Raw genomic sequence first — 22,286 nt, forward strand, 5'->3', positions numbered from 1 at the left:
TCAAGGGGGTGGGATGAGGCTGGTAGGTAGGAGATGGGCGTAGGGTTTGAGGTGGGAGGAGGGGACAAGCTGGGCTGGTTTTGGGATGTGGTTGGAGGAGGGGAGATTTTGAAGCTTGTGAAGTCCACATTGATTCCATTGGGCTGCAGGGTTCCCAAGCGAAATAATATGAGGTGCTGTTCCTGCAACCTTCGGGTAGCATCGTTGTGGCACTGCAGGAGGCCCAGGATGGCCATGTCGTCTGCGGAATGGGAGGGGGAGTTGAAATGGTTCGCGACTGCGAGGTGCAGTTGTTTAGTGCGAACCGAGCGTAGGTGTTCCACAAAGCGGTCCCCAAGCCTCCACTTGGTTTCCCCGATGTAGAGGAGGCCACAACGGGAACAGTGGATACAGTATACCACATTAGCAGATGTGCAGGTGAACATCTGCTTGATGTGGAAGATCTTCTTGAGGCCTGGGATGGGGGTGAGGGGGGAGGTGTAGGGGCAGGTGTAGCACTTCCTGCAGTTGCAGGGAAAAGTGCCAGGTGTGGTGGGGCTGGAGGGGAGTGTGGAACGGAGAAGGGAGTCCCGGAGAGAGTGGTTCCTCCGGAAAGCAGATAAGGGTGGGGAGGGAAAAATGTCTTTGGTGGTGGGGTCGGATTGCAGATGGTGGAAGTGTCGGAGGATGATGCGTTGGATCCGGAGGTTGGTGGGGTGGTACGTGAGGACGAGGGGGATTCTGTTTTGGTTGTTATTGCGGGGAGGGGGTGTGAGGGATGAGTTGCGGGAAATGCAGGAGACACGATCAAGGGCGTTCTCTACCACTGACGGGGGGACGTTGCGGTCCTTGAAAAACGAGGACATCTGAGATGTTCGGGAGCAGAATGTCTCATCCTGGGAGCAGATGCGGTGGAGGTGAAGGAATTGGGAATAGGGGATGGCATTTTTGCAGGAAGGTGGGTGGGAGGAGGTGTACTCTAGGTAGCTGTGGGAGTTGGTGTGCTTGAAATGGATATCAGTTTCCAGGTGGATGCCAGAGATGGAGGCAGAGAGGTATTAGAGATGGTCCAGGTGAACTTAAGTTGGGGTGGAAGGTGTTGAAGTGGATGAACTGTTCGAGCTCCTCGTGGGAGCACGAGGCGGCGCCGAAACAGTCATCAATGTAATGGAGGAAGAGGTGGGGCTTAGGGCCAGTGTAGCTACGGAAGAGGGATTGTTCCACGTAACCTCCAAACATAACCAGGGATAACAAGGCGTAGAGCTGGATGAACACAGCAGGCCAAGCAGTATCAGAGGAGCAGGAAAGCTGACGTTTTGGGTCGAGACCCTTCTTTGCATCCCACCTATGATTTGAAGTGTAAATTATGGCCTAGTTTGTTTAAGTTTGGATCCCTGTTTTCCCATCCACCTCAACCTTAGGAGCAATGATTTTATAATAATGTACAGAACTTATTGCAGGCTAGGTATTGATTTAGAAACCCTCTTATCCCCATGGATGTTAATGCTATTATGCATGAATCTAGTGGAAGTTTGCAGGTGGACTTGAGAATAAAAGTAGCTCCTGCATACTACTCTTCAAATTTCGAATTCTGAACCTAAAGCGATCTTTGCTGTGACAACGTTTGATTGCTGCCTTAATATTTACTGTCATTCTTTTTATTAATAATTATTTCCAATATAATTTCACCAGCTACTTGAAGCTTCAATTTTCTCCCTAATTAAACTGCAGCAAGAAGATCTCCAGCTTATGACCTTAAGGGTATTACAGGGGTTCAGTGATTAGCACTGCTGCCTCGGTGGCAGGGACTTGGGTTTGATTCCACCCTCTGGCAACTGTCTGTATGAAGTTTGCACATTCTCCCTGTGTCTTTGTGGGTTTCCCCCAGCAATCTAAGGATGAGTTAGTTGGGTGGTTTGGCCGTGCTAAATTGCCCTTAGTGTCCAAGGATGTGTAGGTTAGATGGTTTTCCCATGGAATATGCAGGGTTGCAGGGATAGGGTTAGGGGAGGTGGATCTGGGTGGGATGCTCTTTTGGGGGTTGATGTGGACTTCATGGGCTGAATGGCCTGCTTCTGCACTGTAGGGATTCTGATTCTATGGTACAGTGACTCATCTTACCAGCACCCCATGTTTGCTGTGGCCCAGATACTGAACTGGCCAACTAATGATTACACAATTGCAAAAGTAGGTCAGAGGATGGGAATCTTGTAATTTGTAACTCACCTTCTGACTCCCAAAAGCCTCTCCACCATTTACAAGGCACAAGTTGAAGTGTGATGGAATGCTATCCGCTTGACTGGATGAGTGCAGCTCCAATAATAATCAGGAAGCCCAGTGCCTCCTAGGACAAAGCTGCCCAGGACACTTGACCAGCACTCGTCCACCATCTTAAACATTCACTCCCTCCACACGGGCAGCCGTGTGCACTATATGCAAGCACCTTCCAGACATTACTTCAGCAACACTTTCCAAGTTCAACATCTTCCCAACCTGCACCATCAACCACTGAAGAAGGACAAATGCAGCAGACCCATGGAAATATCACTACCTGTCAGTTCCCCTTCAAGACACCTAACATCCTGACTTGAAGCAATATTGCTATTCCTTATCTGTTGCTGAACCTGAACTACTTAACAGCACTGTAGATGTATGCGCACCACATGAACTGTGATGGTTTACGAAGGTTGTACACTACAGCATCTTCAAGGGGATTTAGGGTTGAGCACAAAATGTTCTCATCATCAGTGACATTCTTATTAGGTGAAAAAGCTTAAAAAAATGAAAGATTTGTCTCTATGTTCAAATGCTATGAAAAATACATGATTGCATTATTGAGGTCATGATAAAATCTTTCAAAATGAAAGTTCTGTATTGAATTTCAGGCTTTTAAAAATTATTAATGACAAAGTCTGAAGTTTTGTATTTTAAGAATGAAGATGCAGGACCTTCAAGTGGAGTTGAGGATAGTGAGCCTATTTGAACTTGGCGAATATAAAGCAGAGTTTTGCTGTCATATTAGATTATATATTATGATATTCATAAATGAAGCTGTGGAAAATAGTTAACCATTTAAATGACCATTGAGAAACTGGACAACTTAATAGTTGATTAAAAACTAGATCCATATGGAATCCATCCAAGAAGAGTAAAAACAAATTTAGCTAAGAGATAATTGAAAACCCAAGCTTCATAGAACAACAGGTTGCAGAGGACCAGATGGTGGCCAATGTGTCTCTTGTCCTTTGAAAACTGCCATTAGAAATGAAGTCTTTTCTGTGACATGCAGTTGGTTATGTGGGGGTTATTGATCCTTTGAGAAAGAATCTGTCCCAAAATATTGGTTTTCTTATTTCACATTAGTGGAAGGGGAGTTGTGCAATAGTCAAATTAGTGGAAATGCACAACTTCTGAAGGAGTATTAACCAAATATTTCGTTGGTGTTCCTGGCAGATTCCACCCATCTAAATAAAGCTTCAAAAATTTTATCCATATTTTCCCATTTATATGTGCTGTGTATTCATGGATCAAAACCAGAATGGAAGCAACCCCTAATCTCTTCATTACCTAATTTGTTTAAATAATTCTTTTCTTTCTGTCGAACAGCCTGCCACCTACTGTCAGCGTTCTGTTTCGTTGCATATTTCCCCCTTTCATGATTTTCCTTCTACCCAAGTAGAATGAGCTTAAGATTCCAGGAGGTATAGTTTTAATAACCTTGGATGATGTTTTCAGGCTGTCTTCCTTTTTGATTTTGTTTTGACTTTGTGATTTGTGCTTCAATACTATGTAATCAACCCAATAGATAATTCTTTTAAATGCTTCCAGAAACAATGTGCAGTTTTGAAACTTGTAATATTTTTGATTGCCCACCACATGTAAGTTGGAAACATTGTCCACCTGTTAGGACAAAAATCATTTGATGCGTCTAGAAGTAATTAGGGACTGCAAAATCCATTTCTGCCTATTCAGCTTGAATAGTTTGGTTGACTAGTTTCTTTCCAATGTACCAATCCAGAATTAACTGATTTTGTACTTGACATACAGTGTAATTTGGGGATCGTCGGCAATATGATTGTGCTGTTATTCAGCACAAGACAGAAACAAGTTTTTTTTTCATTCAGATTTTGACTTGATGCGCATGGAGTGAGTTGCTGACTGGAGACTGCTTGTGGTACTTCCAAGAAGGTGTGAAAATTACTAAATTATAGTAGGGTAGTCCTCAGGTTTTCCTTGCAAGAGGCAGTTGTGAGTATTAGTTGCAGTTTGGAAGTGGCGAGATGCTTGGTTGGTGATCTTGTTAAACCACATGATGGCAGAGAAGCACCAAATTAGTGAAAATGGAAATATTTTAAAATGCATTTAAATGGTTTAAAATGATAAGTACTCTACAGCTTTGCCCCATTCAGCTAAATGTATAATTTTGTCTTTAATTGTATGAATGCTATCTCTCTGTTGAGTAAAACTTTAATTTAGTAAAATTCTCTGCATGTCTGAAGTAACTGCCGATTTGCTCAGTTTATTGAATACTGTTTTATTTACCAGCTACCTCCACTCTTGTGATCCTCCAATAATCCATGGAAACCTGACTTGTGACACCATATTCATCCAGCATAATGGTCTCATAAAAATTGGATCTGGTAAGTATAAAAAAATCAACTTATTGAAATATGTTGAACATGTATAGTAAAATAAAAGTTTATTAAGAACCTGAAATTAAAAGTTTTTGAGAAGATTTGTAGCTTAGGTTGCGGATGAGATTGTAGACTTGCTCAGCAAGCTGGTATGTTTGATTGCAGATGTTTCGTCACCCTGCTAGGTAACATCATCAGTGCGCCTCCAGTTAAGTGTCGATGTTCTGTCCTGTTTGTTATTTGTATGCCTCGGTTTGCTGGGGCAGTTGGCATTACTTCCAGTTCTGTTTTTCAGTGAACTGGACCTGATATACAAAACAATGTGTTTGTTGATGGAGTTCCAGTTGGAATGCCAGGTGTCCAGGAATTCCCTGGCATTTCTTTGTTTGGCTTGTGCTTTTTTGGATGTGTTGTCCCAGTCAAATGTGTGTCCTCCTTCACCCATGTGTACTGAGACCAGTGAAATTTGGTTGTGTCTTTTGGTTGCTAGTTGGTGTTTGTATATCATTAATGTCAGGTTTTCTTCCAGTTTGACCTATGTAATGTTTCTCACATTCCTTGCATGGTATTTTGTATGTTACATTTAATTTTATTGTTTTGGGTATGGGATCCTTTACGTTCGTCAGGAGCTGCCGTAGGGTGGTTGTTGGTTTGTGGGCTACCCTGATACCTGTGAGTCTGAGTAGTTTTGTACTCTGATGTATGTCTCTGATATATGGTAGGTGACTAGTGTGGCTGGCCGTGTTGTGGTCTGTCGTGGAGGTAATGGCGGATTGTGCTTTTTGGGTATCCAGTCCTTTTAAAACCTCTGTATAAGTGCTCCTGTTCTGCCTTGCACAGTTCCGGGTTGCTGCAGTGTGTTGTGACATTGTTTGAGTAATGTTCCTGATGCAGCTCTGTTTATGGGTGTTGGGGTGGTTGCTGGTGTTATTTAAGTATGGGTGGTCTTTCTGCATACACTGGTGTGGAGTTCCCTGTTGTTCTTGCATTCCACCATTACGTCTAGGAAGGGTAGTCAGTTACTGCTTTCTTCTTCTTTTTGTGAATTTTATTCTGGTGAGAATGTCGTTTGTGTCAGGTGGGTTTCTTCTAGTCTGTGCGTTTGATGATCACAAAGGTGTCATCTACATAGCAGACCCAGAGTTTGGTTGGATAGTGGGGAGCGCTGTCTATTCTAATCTTTGCATTACTGCTTTTGTTATCAATCCTGATATCAGGGATCCCATTGGTATACCTTTGATTTGATTGAATATATGGTCGTTGAAGGTGGAGTGGGTTGTGAGGCACAGATCTGGGAGTTTCAGGGTGTTGTCCTTGTTGATGCTGTTGGTGTCATGGCGTGTCTGCCCTCTTGATTTGTCCAGCAGTGTGGCAATTGTCTTTTTGACTAAGTCGATGCTTATGGATGTAAATGGTGCTGTTACGTCGAAGGATATCATTATCTTGTCCTCTTCTATTCCGGTTTCTTGATGATAAGGAATTCTTGGGAGGAGTGGATAGGGTAGTGTTGTCTACCAAATATTTCAATTTCCTGTGTGGTTCTTTGGCTAGTCTATATGTTGGCGTACCTGGTAGTGAGACAGTAGGTCTGAGGGGGATCCCTGGCTTGTGTACCTTAGTGAGTCCATAGAAATGTGGTTTTTTAATTTGGTAGTTTGTCTTGCTGATTATTCAAATGAGCCACAACACACTGCAGCAACCCGGAACTGCACAAAGCAGAACAGGAGCAATTATGTGGGAGTTTTTAAAAGGAATGCATGCCCAAAAAGTACAATCCGTCAACACCTCTGCGACAGACCACGACAAAAAGACACAACACGGCCAGACACAGCCTTCCTACCGTACATCAGAGACATTATCAGAGATGACCACGAGACTACTCAGGCCTCTAGGTATCAGGGTAGCCCATAAACCAACAACCACCCCACGACAGCTACTGACAAACGTAAAGGATCCCATACCCACAACCAATAAAATTTAATGTAATATGCAAAATACCATGCAAGAACTGTGAGAAACATTATGTAGGCCAGACTGGAAGAAAACCTGACAATAAGGATACACAAACACCAACTAGCCACAAGAGACACGACCAGTTCTCACTGGTCTCAGTACACACGGACAAAGAAGTACACAAATTTGACTGGGACAACATATCCATAATAGCACAGGCCAAACAGAGACATGCCAGGGAATTCCTGGAGGCCTGGTATTCCAACCAGAACTCCATCCACAAACACATTGAACTGGACCCAGTGTACAAACCACTGAAAAACAGAACCCGAAATGATGCCAACTATCCCAGCAAACTGAGACACGTAAATAACAAGCAGGACAGAATGCCAACGCTTCGCTGGAGGCGCACTAACATTGTTACCTAGTAGGGTGACGAAACGTCTGCAGTCAAACACACCGGCTCGACAAGCAAGTCTGCAACTTCAACCCTGAAATTGATTTGGCCCATCCGGCTATTTTTTTTTTTAAACTCAAATTTACAGATCACTATATTGAAGTTAATTTTTCATTTCAGCGTTGTTTATCAGCTATCAAAGCTGTTTTTCATGAGTGTCACTTAACACTGCAATTGTGCAACAAAAGAATGAGCATGTCACAGGCACGCTAATAAGTAATAGTACTTAGCCACTTCATGTTTTGAGCATTAGTTAAAGGATGGACAATCCAATGGCTACTTTTGCTGCTTCTGACTTCAATGTTGTATACCTGAAATTTACATGGGTGCCTTCAATGTTTGAGAATATTGTCAGAGGCCATTTTGTGTGAGCCAAATCAATGTCAGTAGGCTATTTCCCTTTTAGCGAAGAGAGAAAATTATGAAGCGTTCGTTCTTGCTTCAACTTGGTCATGACACTTTGTGCTACCTCCTTTGATCAGTTACCTGAGCACAAACCTGGAGTTGAACTGAAGATCTTTGGTCTATGTGGCTGTGTGTACCTCATCTGCTCAGAGAAGATGCTAATTTGAATCCACTTGCAAGGCTGTAGTATATATTTTAAGGGTCTGCGTTTCTTTCTTGAGCTTTATTCTGGTTACTTAAAACTTGATGCGAGAGTTTTCTTTTTTCCCCTCTTCCTGCCTCTACTGAATATCTATTAAAATAATGTCTGTTTCTTAACTTCTGCACAACAGTTGCTTTAAATGGAGATTGAAAGTTGTCTGAAATTCAAATTTTTTTGCATAATTTAAGTCACTTTACACGTTGGTGGTAAGCCATGTGCTTGGAAGAGAGCAGAAGAGAAGGAAAACTGAGCTGGTTATAATGGAGACTGGGCACTTGTAGCAAAACTCATGGTATGACTAATTTTGGGTTAATTTTGAAATGACCTTTGTGAGGATAATTACTGATTCTTTGCTATATTTTATATGTACAGTTCAATCAGGACATCATTATAATAGGAGTGAGTGAAAATGGTGCATTGCATTTTATGCATGGCTCAATTATGCATTTGTGCATGTTCCTTCAGATTGCCTAAGGCCTTGAGGGAAAATCATAACAATATTCTCCATTTTAGACTTCAAAGTTAATAATGCAAACAATTCACTTTTCATGGCCCAGCTTATGTTTTAAACTGCAGCTTCGGTCAGTTGCTCAATGTTTTCTCCTCAGTAACTGTAGTGTAGACTTTTCATCTGTATAGCTTGTTTTGTTGACTGAAGTGTTTGGCATGGACTGGTTGGACTGAAGGGTCTGTTTCTGTGCTGTATGACTCTAAGTGCAATGCCCTGTACCTCTTTGTGTAATACATAGTTTTACAAACTCTTTTTTTCCATTGGAATTTCACTTTCTTGCATAGAATAGAGTCTAAATGTTAACCATTTAAATATTTAGGAATGGTCAAATCACAACCTAAGACCATTTACCTTGTTCTTGCTCCAATAAATTCCATTTGTTGAGGTTTTAAAAATATAATCAAATGCTTAAATAATTGTGTGCTGATTTGTTGAACAGAAAACAACTGATTGAGCATCTCTAGGATCTGTTACTGTTACACTTAGCAAGCAGAGCCACCTACATGAGCAAGTGCTTTTGCTATTAAAAGATCATCTATTGCTAGTCTTCACCAAGTCTTGACTTCTGAACACAGCTGACATGTAAGTTGCTATAGTTGATGTATCCAGAGGCTTATTGCGTGACACAGGAACTAGGAATAGGAGTAGGCCATTCAGCCATCAAACCAGTTCTGCCATTCAGATAGCTCACAGCTGTTCTTTTTCCATGCCATTTTAGCATAATATCCCTTAATATGATTTTTATATTGGGAAATCTATCAAATTGTCTTGAAATTTTGCCGATTTGAATCTCCACAGCCCTGTTGGTGACAGGATTTGAAGGTCACCACCCTCTGAATGAGGAAAGAGCACTTTACCTCAGTCCTAATTGGTCCACCCCTTTTTTTGAGACTGTCCTTTGATTCTAAGCGTTTCAATCATGGGAGACATCCTTCTTGCACCTACCCCTGGGGAGGCCTGTAAGAAGTTGGGTATGCTTCAGTAAGATCACGGCTAATTCTTATAAACTCTTGAGAGTATAGCCCTAGTCTCCTCTGTCTCTCAAGGACAATCCTGTCATGTTGGTGAGCCATTGTAATACTCTGGGTGGCAAAAATATTCTTTCTTGACAAAGGAGACAAACTATATGCAATACTTCAGGTGCAGTCTCTCAAAAGCTTTATAAATTTGCAGCAAAACATCATTATTCCTATACTCCAATCCAGTCACGGTAATGACTAGCATTAAATTTGGCTCCCTAATTGCTTGCCACACGTAAACTTTATCAGGGGTATCAACGCTTCCTAATTTTTCATCATTTAAGAAATTCCATTTCATTTTTGAACCGTGCATAACTTTACATTTTTCCATGATATATTCCATGTGTTATCATCTTGTCAAATCAGCTAGTTTAAACCCCCTGAAGCCACTTTGCATCCTCCTTATAATTTTCTTTCCAATCTAGTGTCGTGCCATTAGCAAACTTGGAGGTCTTTAGATTTGGTAAACACATCCGAACCATTGATATCTATTATGGACGGGTGGGACCTAAACGTTGAATCTTAAGGTAACCCACGAACCAATTTTTAATTCATCTAGGTATATTACCCAAGCCTTGTGTGCTAAAAATTTTAGTTATTAATCTCTTGTGTGGCATGTTATTGAAAGCTTTCTAAAAATAAATTACATCCACTCGTTTTCCTTGCCTGTTTTCCTAGTTACACACTCAAATAAAAAGCTCAGCAGATTCGTCAGTTGTGATTTCTCTTTCATGAATCCATATTGATCTTGTTGATAAGGTCATTATTTTCTAAATATCCAGTTATTACATGTTTTAAGATAGACATCCCCCAGTATTTTGCCTGGGGGATTTGACTCTGCTTACATCAGGCAGTTCTGCCCAAGAAGAATAATTTCTTACATTGCCTGCACCCCAAAGCAAGTCTGCATGGTTAGTGTTGGAAAGAGACTGAAATTTGTGTCAGCTGTTCCTTTTGAATCCCAATATAATTTCATCATTGTGTACCTCCAAGAAGATAAAATTATTACAAACAATAACTAAACAATAACCATCTTTTTCTGGGTTACAAACTTGAATGCGTGAAAGCATTTATATAAATATAGTTTTTGTTGTACCTTTGCACCATCTTCATCCTCCAAATATAGCCATGGTCATTCTTGCGCATTATCCTTTGAATTACCAGATCACTTGCCTTTCAAAGGAGCAGTAGAAACACAACTGTGGATTCAATTTTTTTTTTTTTTTTTATTTTTTTGTTTTCATGTGGTGCACGCATATATGCATTGATATAACAATGTATATTAAAGAATCTTCATTGTTTGCTTAGTTCATGGTGCATGTTGTCATCAGACTTTAGTCTAATCAGTATGTTGGCCTCAATACGTGAGTTGGTTTTCTCACATCTGTTTCGTTGATGCATCATTGTAACATTTACAACTGTATTAGTTAAGTCGAGAAATAATAGTTTGATAAACAGAAGATTCAATGAAATGCCTTAAATTGTAGGAAATAAGGGCAGTGAAGGTGTATAGAATTCTATGGAAGTGATAGTAAGTACACAGTGTCGATGTGAATAGCAATCGTAGGCTATGTTTTTCTGCTAAACTGAACAGACTCAAGGAGTGAGTTTGTATAGCATCAACAAAATAAGAGGCTGGAGGTGAGAATTGTATGTTCAGACAAGTTCATTGTGCATAACCTTCCTGTGCCATTTTTTCTTGACCAGTCCTCATAGCAAACGCCACTGTCGAAATTTGAAGGTGCCCTATTGCTTTTGAATCTGTTCATTCTGATGATTGTTCTGGATCTTTGATTGGAAAATCAGCTTTGTACCATATGAAAATAAGAAACAGCAGCAGTAGGCCCTTTCAGCTGTAATGTCTTTCAGTAAGATCAAGGCTGATTTAATCCTGACCCCCCCCCCCATCACCATAACCCATAAATTCCTTGCAGAGAAAAATCTGTTGATCTCAGCCTTGAATATCTCAGCCTGAACTGTCCTGTGGGGTGGAGAATCCCAAAGATTATGACCCTAAGAGAAGAAGTTCTTCCTCATTTCTCTATGAAATGGGAGATCTCTAAGTTCTAAATGGTGCCTACCAGTTTTAGATTGGAGACTTACTTTTGGTATCTCCCTGTCACATCTTTTGTTTCAATAATGTTACCTCATTCTTCTAAACTCCAACAAGTGTAAGCCCAGTGTGCTCAATCTTTCCTTCTAAGTTCTTCAGCCCTTCAGCCCCAGGAATCAAACTACTGAGCCTTCTGTGAATTTCCTCAAATGCACGTACATTCTTTATTAAATCAAAAAAAAGGTCTTGTGTTGTACTATTGATGGCAGTTTCACCAATGCCCTGTACATTTGCAGCAAAATTTCCCTACTTTTATTCTCCTTGCCTTTTGCAATAAAACCTGACATTTTATTTGCCTTCGTAATTACAACTAGTACCTCCGTCTTGAATTTTGTGATTCATTTGCAAAATCTGACACCATTATGCAGTGTTTTACAGTCCTTCTCCATTTTAAATCGTATTTTGTTCTTTTATTATTTCTACCAAAGTGATCAAGCTCATGTTTTCCCACATTATTTTCATCTGCCAAATTTTTACTACTTTACCAATCTGTAGCCATTCTACAGATTCTGATTTGCTTTCCATCTGACCTTTTTGTGTCACCAGCAGATTTTCCCACAGTATTGCTGTCATTTCATCCAGAACAATTCAGAAGTCTCACGACACCAGGTTAGAGTCCAACAGGTTTATTTGAAATCACAAGCTTTCTGAGCGCCGTTCCTTCGTCAGGTGAATTGTCAGACTTCACCTGATGAACAGTGCTGTGAAAGCTGTGATTTTAAATAAATCTGTTGTACTGTAACCTGGTGTCATGTGACTTCTGACTTTCTCTTTTTATAGTAGCAGTTGTCTTGGTAAGTTTCATTATTGAGTTACTGTGGTGTGTACTGCATCAGTTTGGTAGTTGTAATGGTTACATGGTCATCATTAAGCTGGATACTTTAAAACTCTAGATTATTATTGAAGCCAATTCTTTTTCTTCATCTGTAAACAAGAGAGTTTGTAAAGGATCAGACTAACCAGTAGGCAGTCATCCTCTTGCTGCATTTACATGGAACCTGTTAAGCTTTGACAGCATTTAGCTTTGTATTCTTGCTTGCTCAGTAGCTTATTTTAAAGTTTTCTCACTTGCATAAAACTAGCTATAGCATTTATTTATCTTGCATTTTTATCCTCTGTCACACTTTCTTGGTATATTTAATCTGTGCCTTATTTTCATTAGTGGGCTGGAAGACAGAATAAGTTAAACTGGATTATAACAGTGAGTTGCACAAATAGTTTGAGAGTATTTGCCGAGTTTCTGGAATTGAGATATTGGTGGTGAATTAAGATTAACATCAATTGTGCAGGGAACAACAGGCTTGTTTGATCATAATAGGTATTATTTCAATGGTGAATAACTGCTACAACATAGACCCTTGGAGGTACTTGCTGACAAAACTCTAAGATTATCACACAGGTGCAGAGGTTAATTAGGAAGGCTGATGGAATGTTGGTCATTTATTTCAAGGAGCACAAGAGTAGGGACGCCTTACTGCATCTGCACAAGGTGCGGGTGAGACCTCGTGTGGTGTATTTTGAGCAGTTTTGGTCCCCCTAATTTAGGAAAGATCTCCTTTCATTGGAGGCACATCAGAGAAGGCTCACGAGGGTGATCCTGGATCTGGAGGGATTGTCTTATGAGCTAAGGTTAAACATATTGAGACTCTATGCACTGGAGTTTAGAAGAATGAGAGGTGATTTCAGTGAAACATATGGGATTCTTAAGGGGTTTGACAGGATAAGTGCCGAGAGAATGTTTCTCCTCTTGGGCAAGTCTACGTCCAGAGGTCAGAGACTCAAATTGGCACCTTAAATTTATTCTAAGACTGAGATGAGGAGGAATTTCTTCTGGGTGTTGAGTCTTTGGAACTCCTGACCACAGCTGTATCAAAGGTTATGGGGTAAACACAGGGAAATGAACTGTCGGATCAGCCTTAATTCTGTTGAATGGGGGTGAGGCTTGAGAGGCTGAATGGCCAGTCCCTTTTCCTGTTTCTAATGGTCTTGTGTGGCTTTTTCTCCTGTTTTTAGAGCTGAATTCCAGAGGTGAGGTGAGAAGTGACTTTGTTTGACTGAGCCAAGCATCATGGGCCCCAGTAAAACTGAAGTTATTGGCGATTAGGCCATGATGTCTATTGGCTGGAGACATATCACAGAGTCATACAGCATGGAACCAGACCCTTCGATCCAACTTGTCCACTCCGACCAAGTTTCCCAAACTAAACTAGTCCTACTTGCCTGCAATTGGCCCATCTCCCTCTTAAATCTTTCATATTAATGCGCCTATCCAAATATCTTTCAAACGTAACATTATCTGCATTTACCACTTCCTCTGGCAGTTCATTTCACATCTGAACCACTTTGTGGAAAAAAAATTGCTCCACAAGTCCCTTTTAAATCTTTTTCCTCTCACCTTAAAAATATGCCCTCTAGTTTGAACTACCCTACCCTAGGGAAAAGACCTTTGCTATTCACTTTATCTATGACCCTCATGATTTTATAAACCTCTATAAGGTCAGCCCTCAATTTCCTCCACTCCAGTGAAAATAAGCCTCTCATTATAACTCAAATCCTTCAGTCCTGGCAACATACTGGTTCATCTTTTTCTGGTCCCTCTTCGATTTACGATATCCTCCCTATAGTAGAGTGACCAGAACTATACACGGTAGTCCAAAAGTGGCCTCGCCAACTTCCTATACAACCTCAACATGATGTCCCAACTCTAATACTCAATGGTCTGAGCAATGAAGGCAAGCGCACTAAATGCCTCTTAACCACCCTGTCTACATGTGACACAGCTTTCAAAAAACTATGTATGGAAAATGATGGTTTATAAAATGTTGAGAAAGGGGGAGGAGAGCAAATGGAATAAATGGTAAGGGTGTCCAGAGCAAAAGTGGAACAGGGAATTGGTGGAATCAGGATGCAAGACAATGTTCATGCAGTGTTCATTCAGCATGAATGTATCTATATTTCCTTTTAGCACTGTTAGAACTCTGTTTGCCTTTTGCTTTGGACGCTTTTACTATTTATCCCTCCCCTTTTGTCAACAGAATGAAAAAAACAAATTTCCAGTTTCCTTCAATTCCAAAGAAGTCGTATTGGACTCCATATCAACTTTATTTCTCTCCACAGATGCTGCCAGACCAGTTTGTTGAGCACTTTTAGCTTTCATTTGATCTTCAGCATCCCCAGTACTTGGCTTTGAAATTAATAGTGTAGCTAGAGGCTGGAAAACACTGTCATGGGTTGCTTATTTTCAGTTTCTCTCAAGCCTGTCCACCATCTATGAGGCATGATTAACGGAATATTACTCACCTGGCTGGATGAGTACAGTTTCAACAACAATTGAACTTTAAACCATTCAGGACAAAGCTAACTATTTCGGAAGTCTGTGCCCCAGAGTGGTGTTGAATATTTTTACGGTGGAGGTAGACTCCCATTAGCCAAGGGAATCAAAGTTTATCAGGAGTAGATGGTAATGTTAAACTTGAAACGCAAACAGATCAGTCATGACCATATTGAATGATGGAGCTATCTTGGGCCACTTGGCACAGTTGTGCTTATTAACATTCTATTTTTCTCTTTTTAAGTAATAACTTTACAAGAATTAAGTAATTATTGAATTTTTTTCCATACCTAGTCAAATCCACATTAAAACAATTTGCTATTTAAAGTAATTCCTTATACCAGCAAAGTATATGCAAATTTATGGAGAAATGCTTGTGCTTCTGTTGTGGCTGTAGCCTTATTTCATTCTGACTAAATGAATCAGATTTTTCCTTGTGGTCCAAAATGATTGAATAAATATGTTAATTGAATCATCCCCCTTTTGTGATACTGCCCATCTTCAATAGATGACCATTTATCAATATAACAGATTAGTATTTATAAATGTGTTTTTTTTACTTTGTTGTGCTATTTCATGAATATTCACAAAAAAGTTACCTTTTTGGCAACAGAGTTTCCATCTCTTTCCCAGAAATTCTTGCTAGTTTATTAAGCACAGATCTAAATAACGACAGGTTAGGGTCCTTTGTATTGCCAAAATGTAATTTAGTATCCATTCAGTATATTGTTTGCATTTGATTCTGCGGACTTCTTTTGTTTGAAGTTTATTTAAAAATAAAAACGCATAAAGGAGACTGAATTAATGTTTTGGCTTCATTTGACCATCTGCTAGTACCGGGTGGCTCTCTCTGGCTTTTGTTAACTAAATGATAGCTCTCTGAATGAAGGCTACCTAGGATTTTATCATTTTCCTGAATCAATTCTGTGGATGTTTTCAAGAGTCTCTCACTCAGTACAAGACAAATCAGAAGTTTAAAGGAGTAATAGAACCTCTCTTGCTCTAGTTCTGATTCAGTGAGTTGGTAATCCAGTCTACAGGAACACTGAATTGCTTTGGTTTCTGATAGTCTTGCTGCAAAATACCACTTTTGAAGACTTGTGTTAAAAGTTAAAATCCTTTTATTCAAGAGCTGTTAAAGCCTATTTGTTGGATTTTTGATGTGGAAGGTGTATGCAGAATTTCATAATTGACTGTTTGGCTGCCATGGGAAAAACTCTTCCAACTTTGATAGTGATGATAGCCAAATATTCCCATTATTCCTAGGATGTGGCAGTTTTTCAATGCTGTAAACCAGCATATTTTTACAAGGTGATGCAGCTTAAGTCTATAGTTAATTATAGCTGGCTGTTTGACAAATAGTACTATTGTTGGGTTGCAAGTTATCCATGTTTTTATTGTGTGTGAAAGACGTTGGAGCAGAATTCCATCTCGGTGTTTTTTAAATGATGTACCCAGTTTTGAGTCCAGATTTGAGAGTTAAGATACATGAGCTGGAGAATAAAATCTTCCAGTTAATTGATCATTAAAGTTGACTTGTGCAAGTTCTTGAGGTTAAGGAGCTGCAATCTTAGTTTTTAAAGGCTCCTTTCGTGCCTTGGACCCAAGAATAGACTGAAGTTGTTTTCATCTTAAGCTAATATTTCAATTTTTAGGAGAAATTATCAGATTAACAGTTCTCAGTAAAGAACATTTCAGTATAAGTATTAAGTTCCTACATCTTTGCTTTTTAAATGAATAGTCAATTGTGTTTCTACACTGCATTTCCTGGTGGTAAATTCCTATTCCTCCATTTAAAAAAACTGCTCAGCAAAATCCCCATGGATGTATGTAGTTAGTATTTTAAGGGCAATTAGGGATGGTCTACAAACACTGCCCCAGCCAACAATATCCACATCCCACGAGCAAATCTGAAAAACAAATTTTGCATTTTTGGAGAGACTGGCAAATTGGACTTCAGTTGATGGCATTCTCAATTGTTCATCATTCCTGATGCTAACTCTTAAATGTTAGTTTCATTACTCATGGTCAGCCTGTTTTAAGGGCAATTTAGGGTCTCCATTCATGAGTGATGATAATCTGAAGGGTGTGTCATGCAACAGTTCCAATTATTGAGAGGGAGAGGGAGAGCGTTTTTGTGTGCAAGACTGGCCTGTTTCAAAAATGTTGATATCCACTTATTTGTCTCTGAAATATCCTTGCTGTCTCAAAAGAGACATTCAAAGTATAGGTGAAGAGGGAGATGTAGCAGTGACTCATTCTCCCATGTAAAGTGCCTATCACACTTTTTAGCACGAGGAGTTCAGTGAAATTTTTGGACTGTATGTGCACTTCGAAATAGTAATTTTTTCAGATTGGAAATCTGGAGATTTTTCTACTGTTAGCAAACTATACATATTTAGTTTACTGTAGAGTGCAATTAATTTCCAAAACTCAAAAATAAATTATCCATGACTGCCCACCAACCCCCTCTTTTCTTCATTCTGTCTAAAATTAACAAATGAAGGCTATCTTCATGGTAGACTAAAAGAAACTGTGTAGAAAATCTCCATTTGACCAGATTATTATGGTAAGTGATTTCCTCTTCAAGATGAGGGCTGAATTGCTGTACAGTATGTAAACTTTTGTTCAGCTCACATTAGAGAAACTATAAGTTAACAAAAGTGAGTTAAACAAGAGTATTGCACCAGTATATTTTCATGTATTCAAAAGACTCCTTCATCCCCTATCCTCCATTTCTTTTATTTTCCTTTACCCACCCCCTTCATGTCTTTTACCCTCTTCTGTCTTCCCCACCCCACCTCACCCCCACCCCATGGCCTTCTGACCACACCCCACCGCCACCATTTTTTCCATCTAGCTACAGTATAGGCAGTGTCTTGTTTTGAAGCTTTTGGTGGTTCTAACCCAGCTGTTTGTATTTGCGAATGCTCGCTGTTTCATCACTCATCAATTTCTTGTTTTATTTCCCGCTTACGGCCGCTCTGTTGCGAACAGTCTTTCATAGGATATTTGCTAATGGTGAGATACTTCTCGGCTCCTGTGATGTGACTGTGTATTGTTATGTTTGTCTTTTAGCTTTTAAAATATGTTAGTGTAAGCAATTTGTGTTGGGAATGCTTAGCAGTCTTAGCTCTTGCATGAGTGCATGTGTTTACACTACGAAAAGCAATGTTGGCTTTATATGGAGTTTGTAACCCTTGTATTGTAAAATGAGTTGAGTTCCGTAAAATGACACCTGACTAAGCTCTGACCTCTTCATGCAGATGCTCCGACAGAGTCTGGCAAGTGACAGTTTTTTTTTGTCGAGTTAACATTCTACAGCAAAATGTGTTCTCAGTGAAAGTTGCCTTTTGCCCAATTGCTCATGCATAGAATAGAAAATCACAGTAGACTTGTAGTTCTTTGTTGATTCAGAGCAAGCACTCACACCATGAGTCGAGTGGGGGTTGGCGGCGTGCAGCCTCCAATTAGCATTGTGAACTCTGAAGTAGTAATAACCAATGTATGTTTCTGATCACATCAAAACAGATGTACTTCCAATCTGAAAAAGACCCTGGCTGTTCTCCTCCTCACTGAGAGCTTGTAATTTTCAAGTCTCAAAATGGAGTCACAGTCGAAGATAGTTTGCGAAGCACTGATGTGTTACTGAAGTGTAGAAGTTATCATGAAACAAATAATGGAAAGGAGAAAAATATGCTAACAATTCAATTTTGGATCACATCTGCATTTAGTAATATGTTAGTAATACTCCATTTTTTAACTATTGGCTGTTTCAGGTCTAAAAAGCCAAATCTTTGAAGTTACAAAAATATCAAGTTTCAAAATATTTTTGTGTTGATTTTGTTCTCTTTTAGTCAGCACGCCATTATACCACAGCTGCCAGCAGGCAGAGTGGAAAGGTCTTCCGAGAGGTGAACGTTTGCTATGGTGCAAGATTATTGGTTGACGCTGTTTACTGGTCATTTTCAGTTGAGAATTTTCAGTTGCCATTCCTCAAGACAACTTAACCATTTATTCTTAAAAAGTACCTTGCTGTGAGGTACATTAATTGAAGCAGACAATTTGATGTGATTGGCAAGCTGTGAAATTCAAATCCGGTTGGTGCAGAGAGAGAATACTTTTTGTTCAACAGTTGTCCAACCAGTTCATTGAGACCTTTTTTTTTAATTAACTTACACTTTGATACACTGTGTTGGCTCGACTTAGTGATAGCTCACACTTCTTGAACATTGACGTTGTGGGTACAAACCTCAGTCTAAGGATTTGGTCTAAGCCTGGGTTGGTGTTTCAGTGTGGAGAAAGTGCTGTAAAATTGGGCATTAATATTGTACCTGGCTGCTAGTGCAGCAGGATGTGTAATCCCACGATAATCCTCTCAAGGGCAGAACAGGACTTCACCAGTGAAGTGACCAATATCTATCCCTCTGTCATCTGCAAAAAGTCATCTGCTTATTGATGTAATTTCTATCTGTGGGACCTTGTCTTGCATAATGTTTGCTTAATCACAAAGCAATTGACTTCAAAACCAGCTGCTAGAGCATAGAACAGTACCGTACAGGAACAGGCCTTTTAGCCTTCATGAACTGTGAATCACACTGGAATGTTTCAAGAATGTGAACAATGCTATATAAATACAAGTTCACTTTTTTAAAGAATTAATCTATGTCAAAGATCCACTTTTTATTGTTAATTCTAGACATTCCAGATCTGTTAAGGGCAAATGTTAGTTTAAACATAAGTACACTTATTGAATATATTTGCTGCTCTCTATTTTCTTAGGTTTCTGTGCCAGTTACTGGTCCTGAATTGGATAATAGTTTGACAAGAAAAGGGTTTGCAAGTTGCTACAACAGTTAATTGTCACTCTCCCAGCACACTGTTCATGCTGCTAATACAATGCTAATTCATTAGGGTTGAAATCAAGAAATCATCTTGCCTCTGGTTCAAAGTTGGTGGGCAAAATCACTCTACTCACTCCCTTTTGACAAAATTATTACAAGAAAAGACCATATAAATTCTTTCGTGTTAATTTGAAGCATCTTGGTTGCAGTGGGTTGGCATGACAGATCCTAACACTTGTTGGAAGCTTCCCACAGTTCGTAGTTATATTTCAGTACACAATAGAGACGCGTTTTTCCTTCTTTCTGAACAATGTTGCCTGCTTGTGCAGTATGATGCTATGCATTTTGCCATAAATTTGTACTTTATGACCCTTATGGCAGTCCAAATATAGGTTGGATTCAAAGCTGGTTATGAGAAATACAAGAACACTGTGCAAGTCAGCAATAGTATCTAACTTTTGCCAGTCAAATTTTGTGTAAATTGCTGCGGAAAACTTTGTAAGATGGGTGAAATGATGGATTTTAATGAATCAAGTGGATCAGTGAAATAGTTTGCCTGCTATTAAAATTGTACAAAATAGAACTGCAGGCTTCAACATTACTGTCAGAGTTCACACAGTGGAAAAGTACACTAAGATAACAAGGTGTAGAGCTGGATGAACACAGCAGGCCAAGCAGCATCAGAGGAACAGGAAAGCCGACATTTCGGGCCTGGACCCTTCTTCAGAAATGGGGGAGGGGAAGGGGGTTCTGAAATAAATAGGGAGAGAGGGGGAGGCAGATAGAAGCTGGATAGAGGAGAAGATAGGTGGAGAGGAGACAGACAGGTCAAAGAGGCAGGGATGGAGCCAGTAAAGGTGAGTGTAGGTGGGGAGTTAGGGAGGGGATAGGTCAGGTCAAGGGGACGGGATGAGGCTCGTAAGTAGGAGATGGGGGTGTGGCTTGAGGAGGGGATAGGTGGGAGGAAGGACAGGTTAGGGAGGTGGGGACGAGCTGGGCTGGTTTTGGGATGCGGTAGGGGGAGGGGAGATTTTGAAGCTTGTGAAGTCCACATTGATACCATTGGGCTGCAGGGTTCCCAAGCGGAATATGAGTTGCTGTTCCTGCAACCTTCGGGTGGCATTGTTGTGGCACTGCAGGAGGCCCAGGATGGACGTCGTCTGAAGAATGGGAGGGGGAGTTGAAACGGTTCGCGACTGGGAGGTGCAGTTGTTTAGTGCAAACTGAGCTTAGGTGTTCCGCAAAGCGGTCCCCAAGCCTCCGCTTGGTTTCCCCGATGTAGAGGAGGCCACAATGGGAGCAGCGGATACAGTATACCACATTGGCAGATGTGCAGGTGAACATCTGCTTGATGTGGAAAATCATCTTGGGGCCTGGGATGGGGTTGGGGGGTGAGGGGGGAGGTGAAGGGGCAGGTGTAGCACTTCCTGCGGTTGCAGGGAAAAGTGCCGGGTGTGGTGGGGCTGGAGGGGAGTGTGGAGCAGACAAGGGAGTCTCGGAGAGAGTGGTTCCTCCGGAAAGCAGATAAGGGTGGGGAGGGAAAAATGTCTTTGGTGGTGGGGTCAGATTGCAGATGGCGGAAGTGTCAGAGGATGATGCGTTGGATCCGGAGGTTGGTGGGGTGGTACGTGAGGACGAGGGGGATTCTGTTTTGGTTATTATTGCGGGGAGGGGGTGTGAGGGATGGGTTGCGGGAAATGCAGGAGACGTGGTCGAGGGGGTCGGGGGGATGTTGCGGTCCTTTAAAAACACGGACATCTGAGATGTTCGGTAGTGGAATGCCTCATCCTGGGAGCAGATGCGGCGGAGGCGAAGGAATTGGGAATAGGGGATGGCATTTTTGCAGGAATGTGGGTGGGAGGAGGTGTATTCTAGGTCGCTGTGGGAGTCGGTGTGCTTGAAATGGATATCGGTTTCCAGGTGGTTACCAAAGATGGAAACAGAGTGGTCCAGGAAGGGGAGAGAGGTATCAGAGATGGTCCAGGTGAACTTAAGGTTGGGGTGGAAGGTGTTGGTGAAGTGGATGGACTGTTCGAGCTCCTCGTGGGAGCGCGAGGCGGCGCCGATACAGTCATCAATGTAACGGAGGAAGAGGTGGGGTTTAGGGCCAGTGTAGCTACGGAAGAGGGATTGTTCCACGTAACCTACAAAGAGGCAGGCGTAGCTTGGGCCCATGTGGGTACCTGTGGCCACCCCCTTTGTCTGTAGGAAGTGGGAGGAATTGAAAGAGAAGTTGTTGAGGGTGAGGATGAGTTCGGCTAAGCGGCTGAGGGTGTCAGTGGAGGGGGACTGGTCGGGCCTGCGGGACAGGAAGTAGCGGAGGGCCTTTGGGTCATCTGCGTGGGGAATGTAGATGTATAGGAACTGGACGTCCATGGTAAAGGTGAGGTGTTGGGGACCGGGGAGTTGGAAGTTTTGGAGGAGGTGGAGGGCGTGGGTGGTGTCACGGACGTAGGTAGGGAGTTCCTGGACCAAGGGGGAGAAAATGGAGTCGAGATAGGCTGAGATAAATTCGGTCGGGCAGGAGTTTTCCAGTCAGTAGCTCTCTACTTCTGTTGGTTCTTTGTCCAAAAAATTCATTTCCACCTGTTCAGGTTTTGGGTTTGTTCTGTTTATACAATAATTTTGAATCCTCTTGTATCTCATTTTGATTTTGAGCAAATTGATTTTTAGATACACTAGTTCTAACATTCCAAAGTTTGTCAATGCAGGCTTCTATTCTGATATAAAAGCACATGTAGTTGGAGATTCCCAGGCAACATTTGTGAAGTGACCAAGACTTAATATTTCAGATTAATAACCTTGCATCAGAAGTTATAAGTAAACTATCTGCACAAG

General features: G+C 41.0%; 1 protein-coding gene across 1 annotated transcript in view; it reads left to right on the plus strand.

The window, feature by feature from the left end:
* Positions 1 to 22,286, plus strand: part of LOC109923519 (nuclear receptor-binding protein-like) — a 71,784-nt gene that overhangs the window by 23,084 nt on the left and 26,414 nt on the right. Inside the window, exon 2 of the mRNA XM_048601381.1 lies at positions 4,525 to 4,619. Coding sequence (XP_048457338.1) covers positions 4,525 to 4,619 — 95 coding nt within the window. The remainder of the gene's footprint in view (positions 1 to 4,524; positions 4,620 to 22,286) is intronic.

The sequence above is a fragment of the Rhincodon typus genome, chromosome 9 (assembly GCF_021869965.1).
Source record: "Rhincodon typus isolate 14 chromosome 9, sRhiTyp1.1, whole genome shotgun sequence".
Classification (NCBI taxonomy): Eukaryota; Metazoa; Chordata; class Chondrichthyes; order Orectolobiformes; family Rhincodontidae; genus Rhincodon; species Rhincodon typus.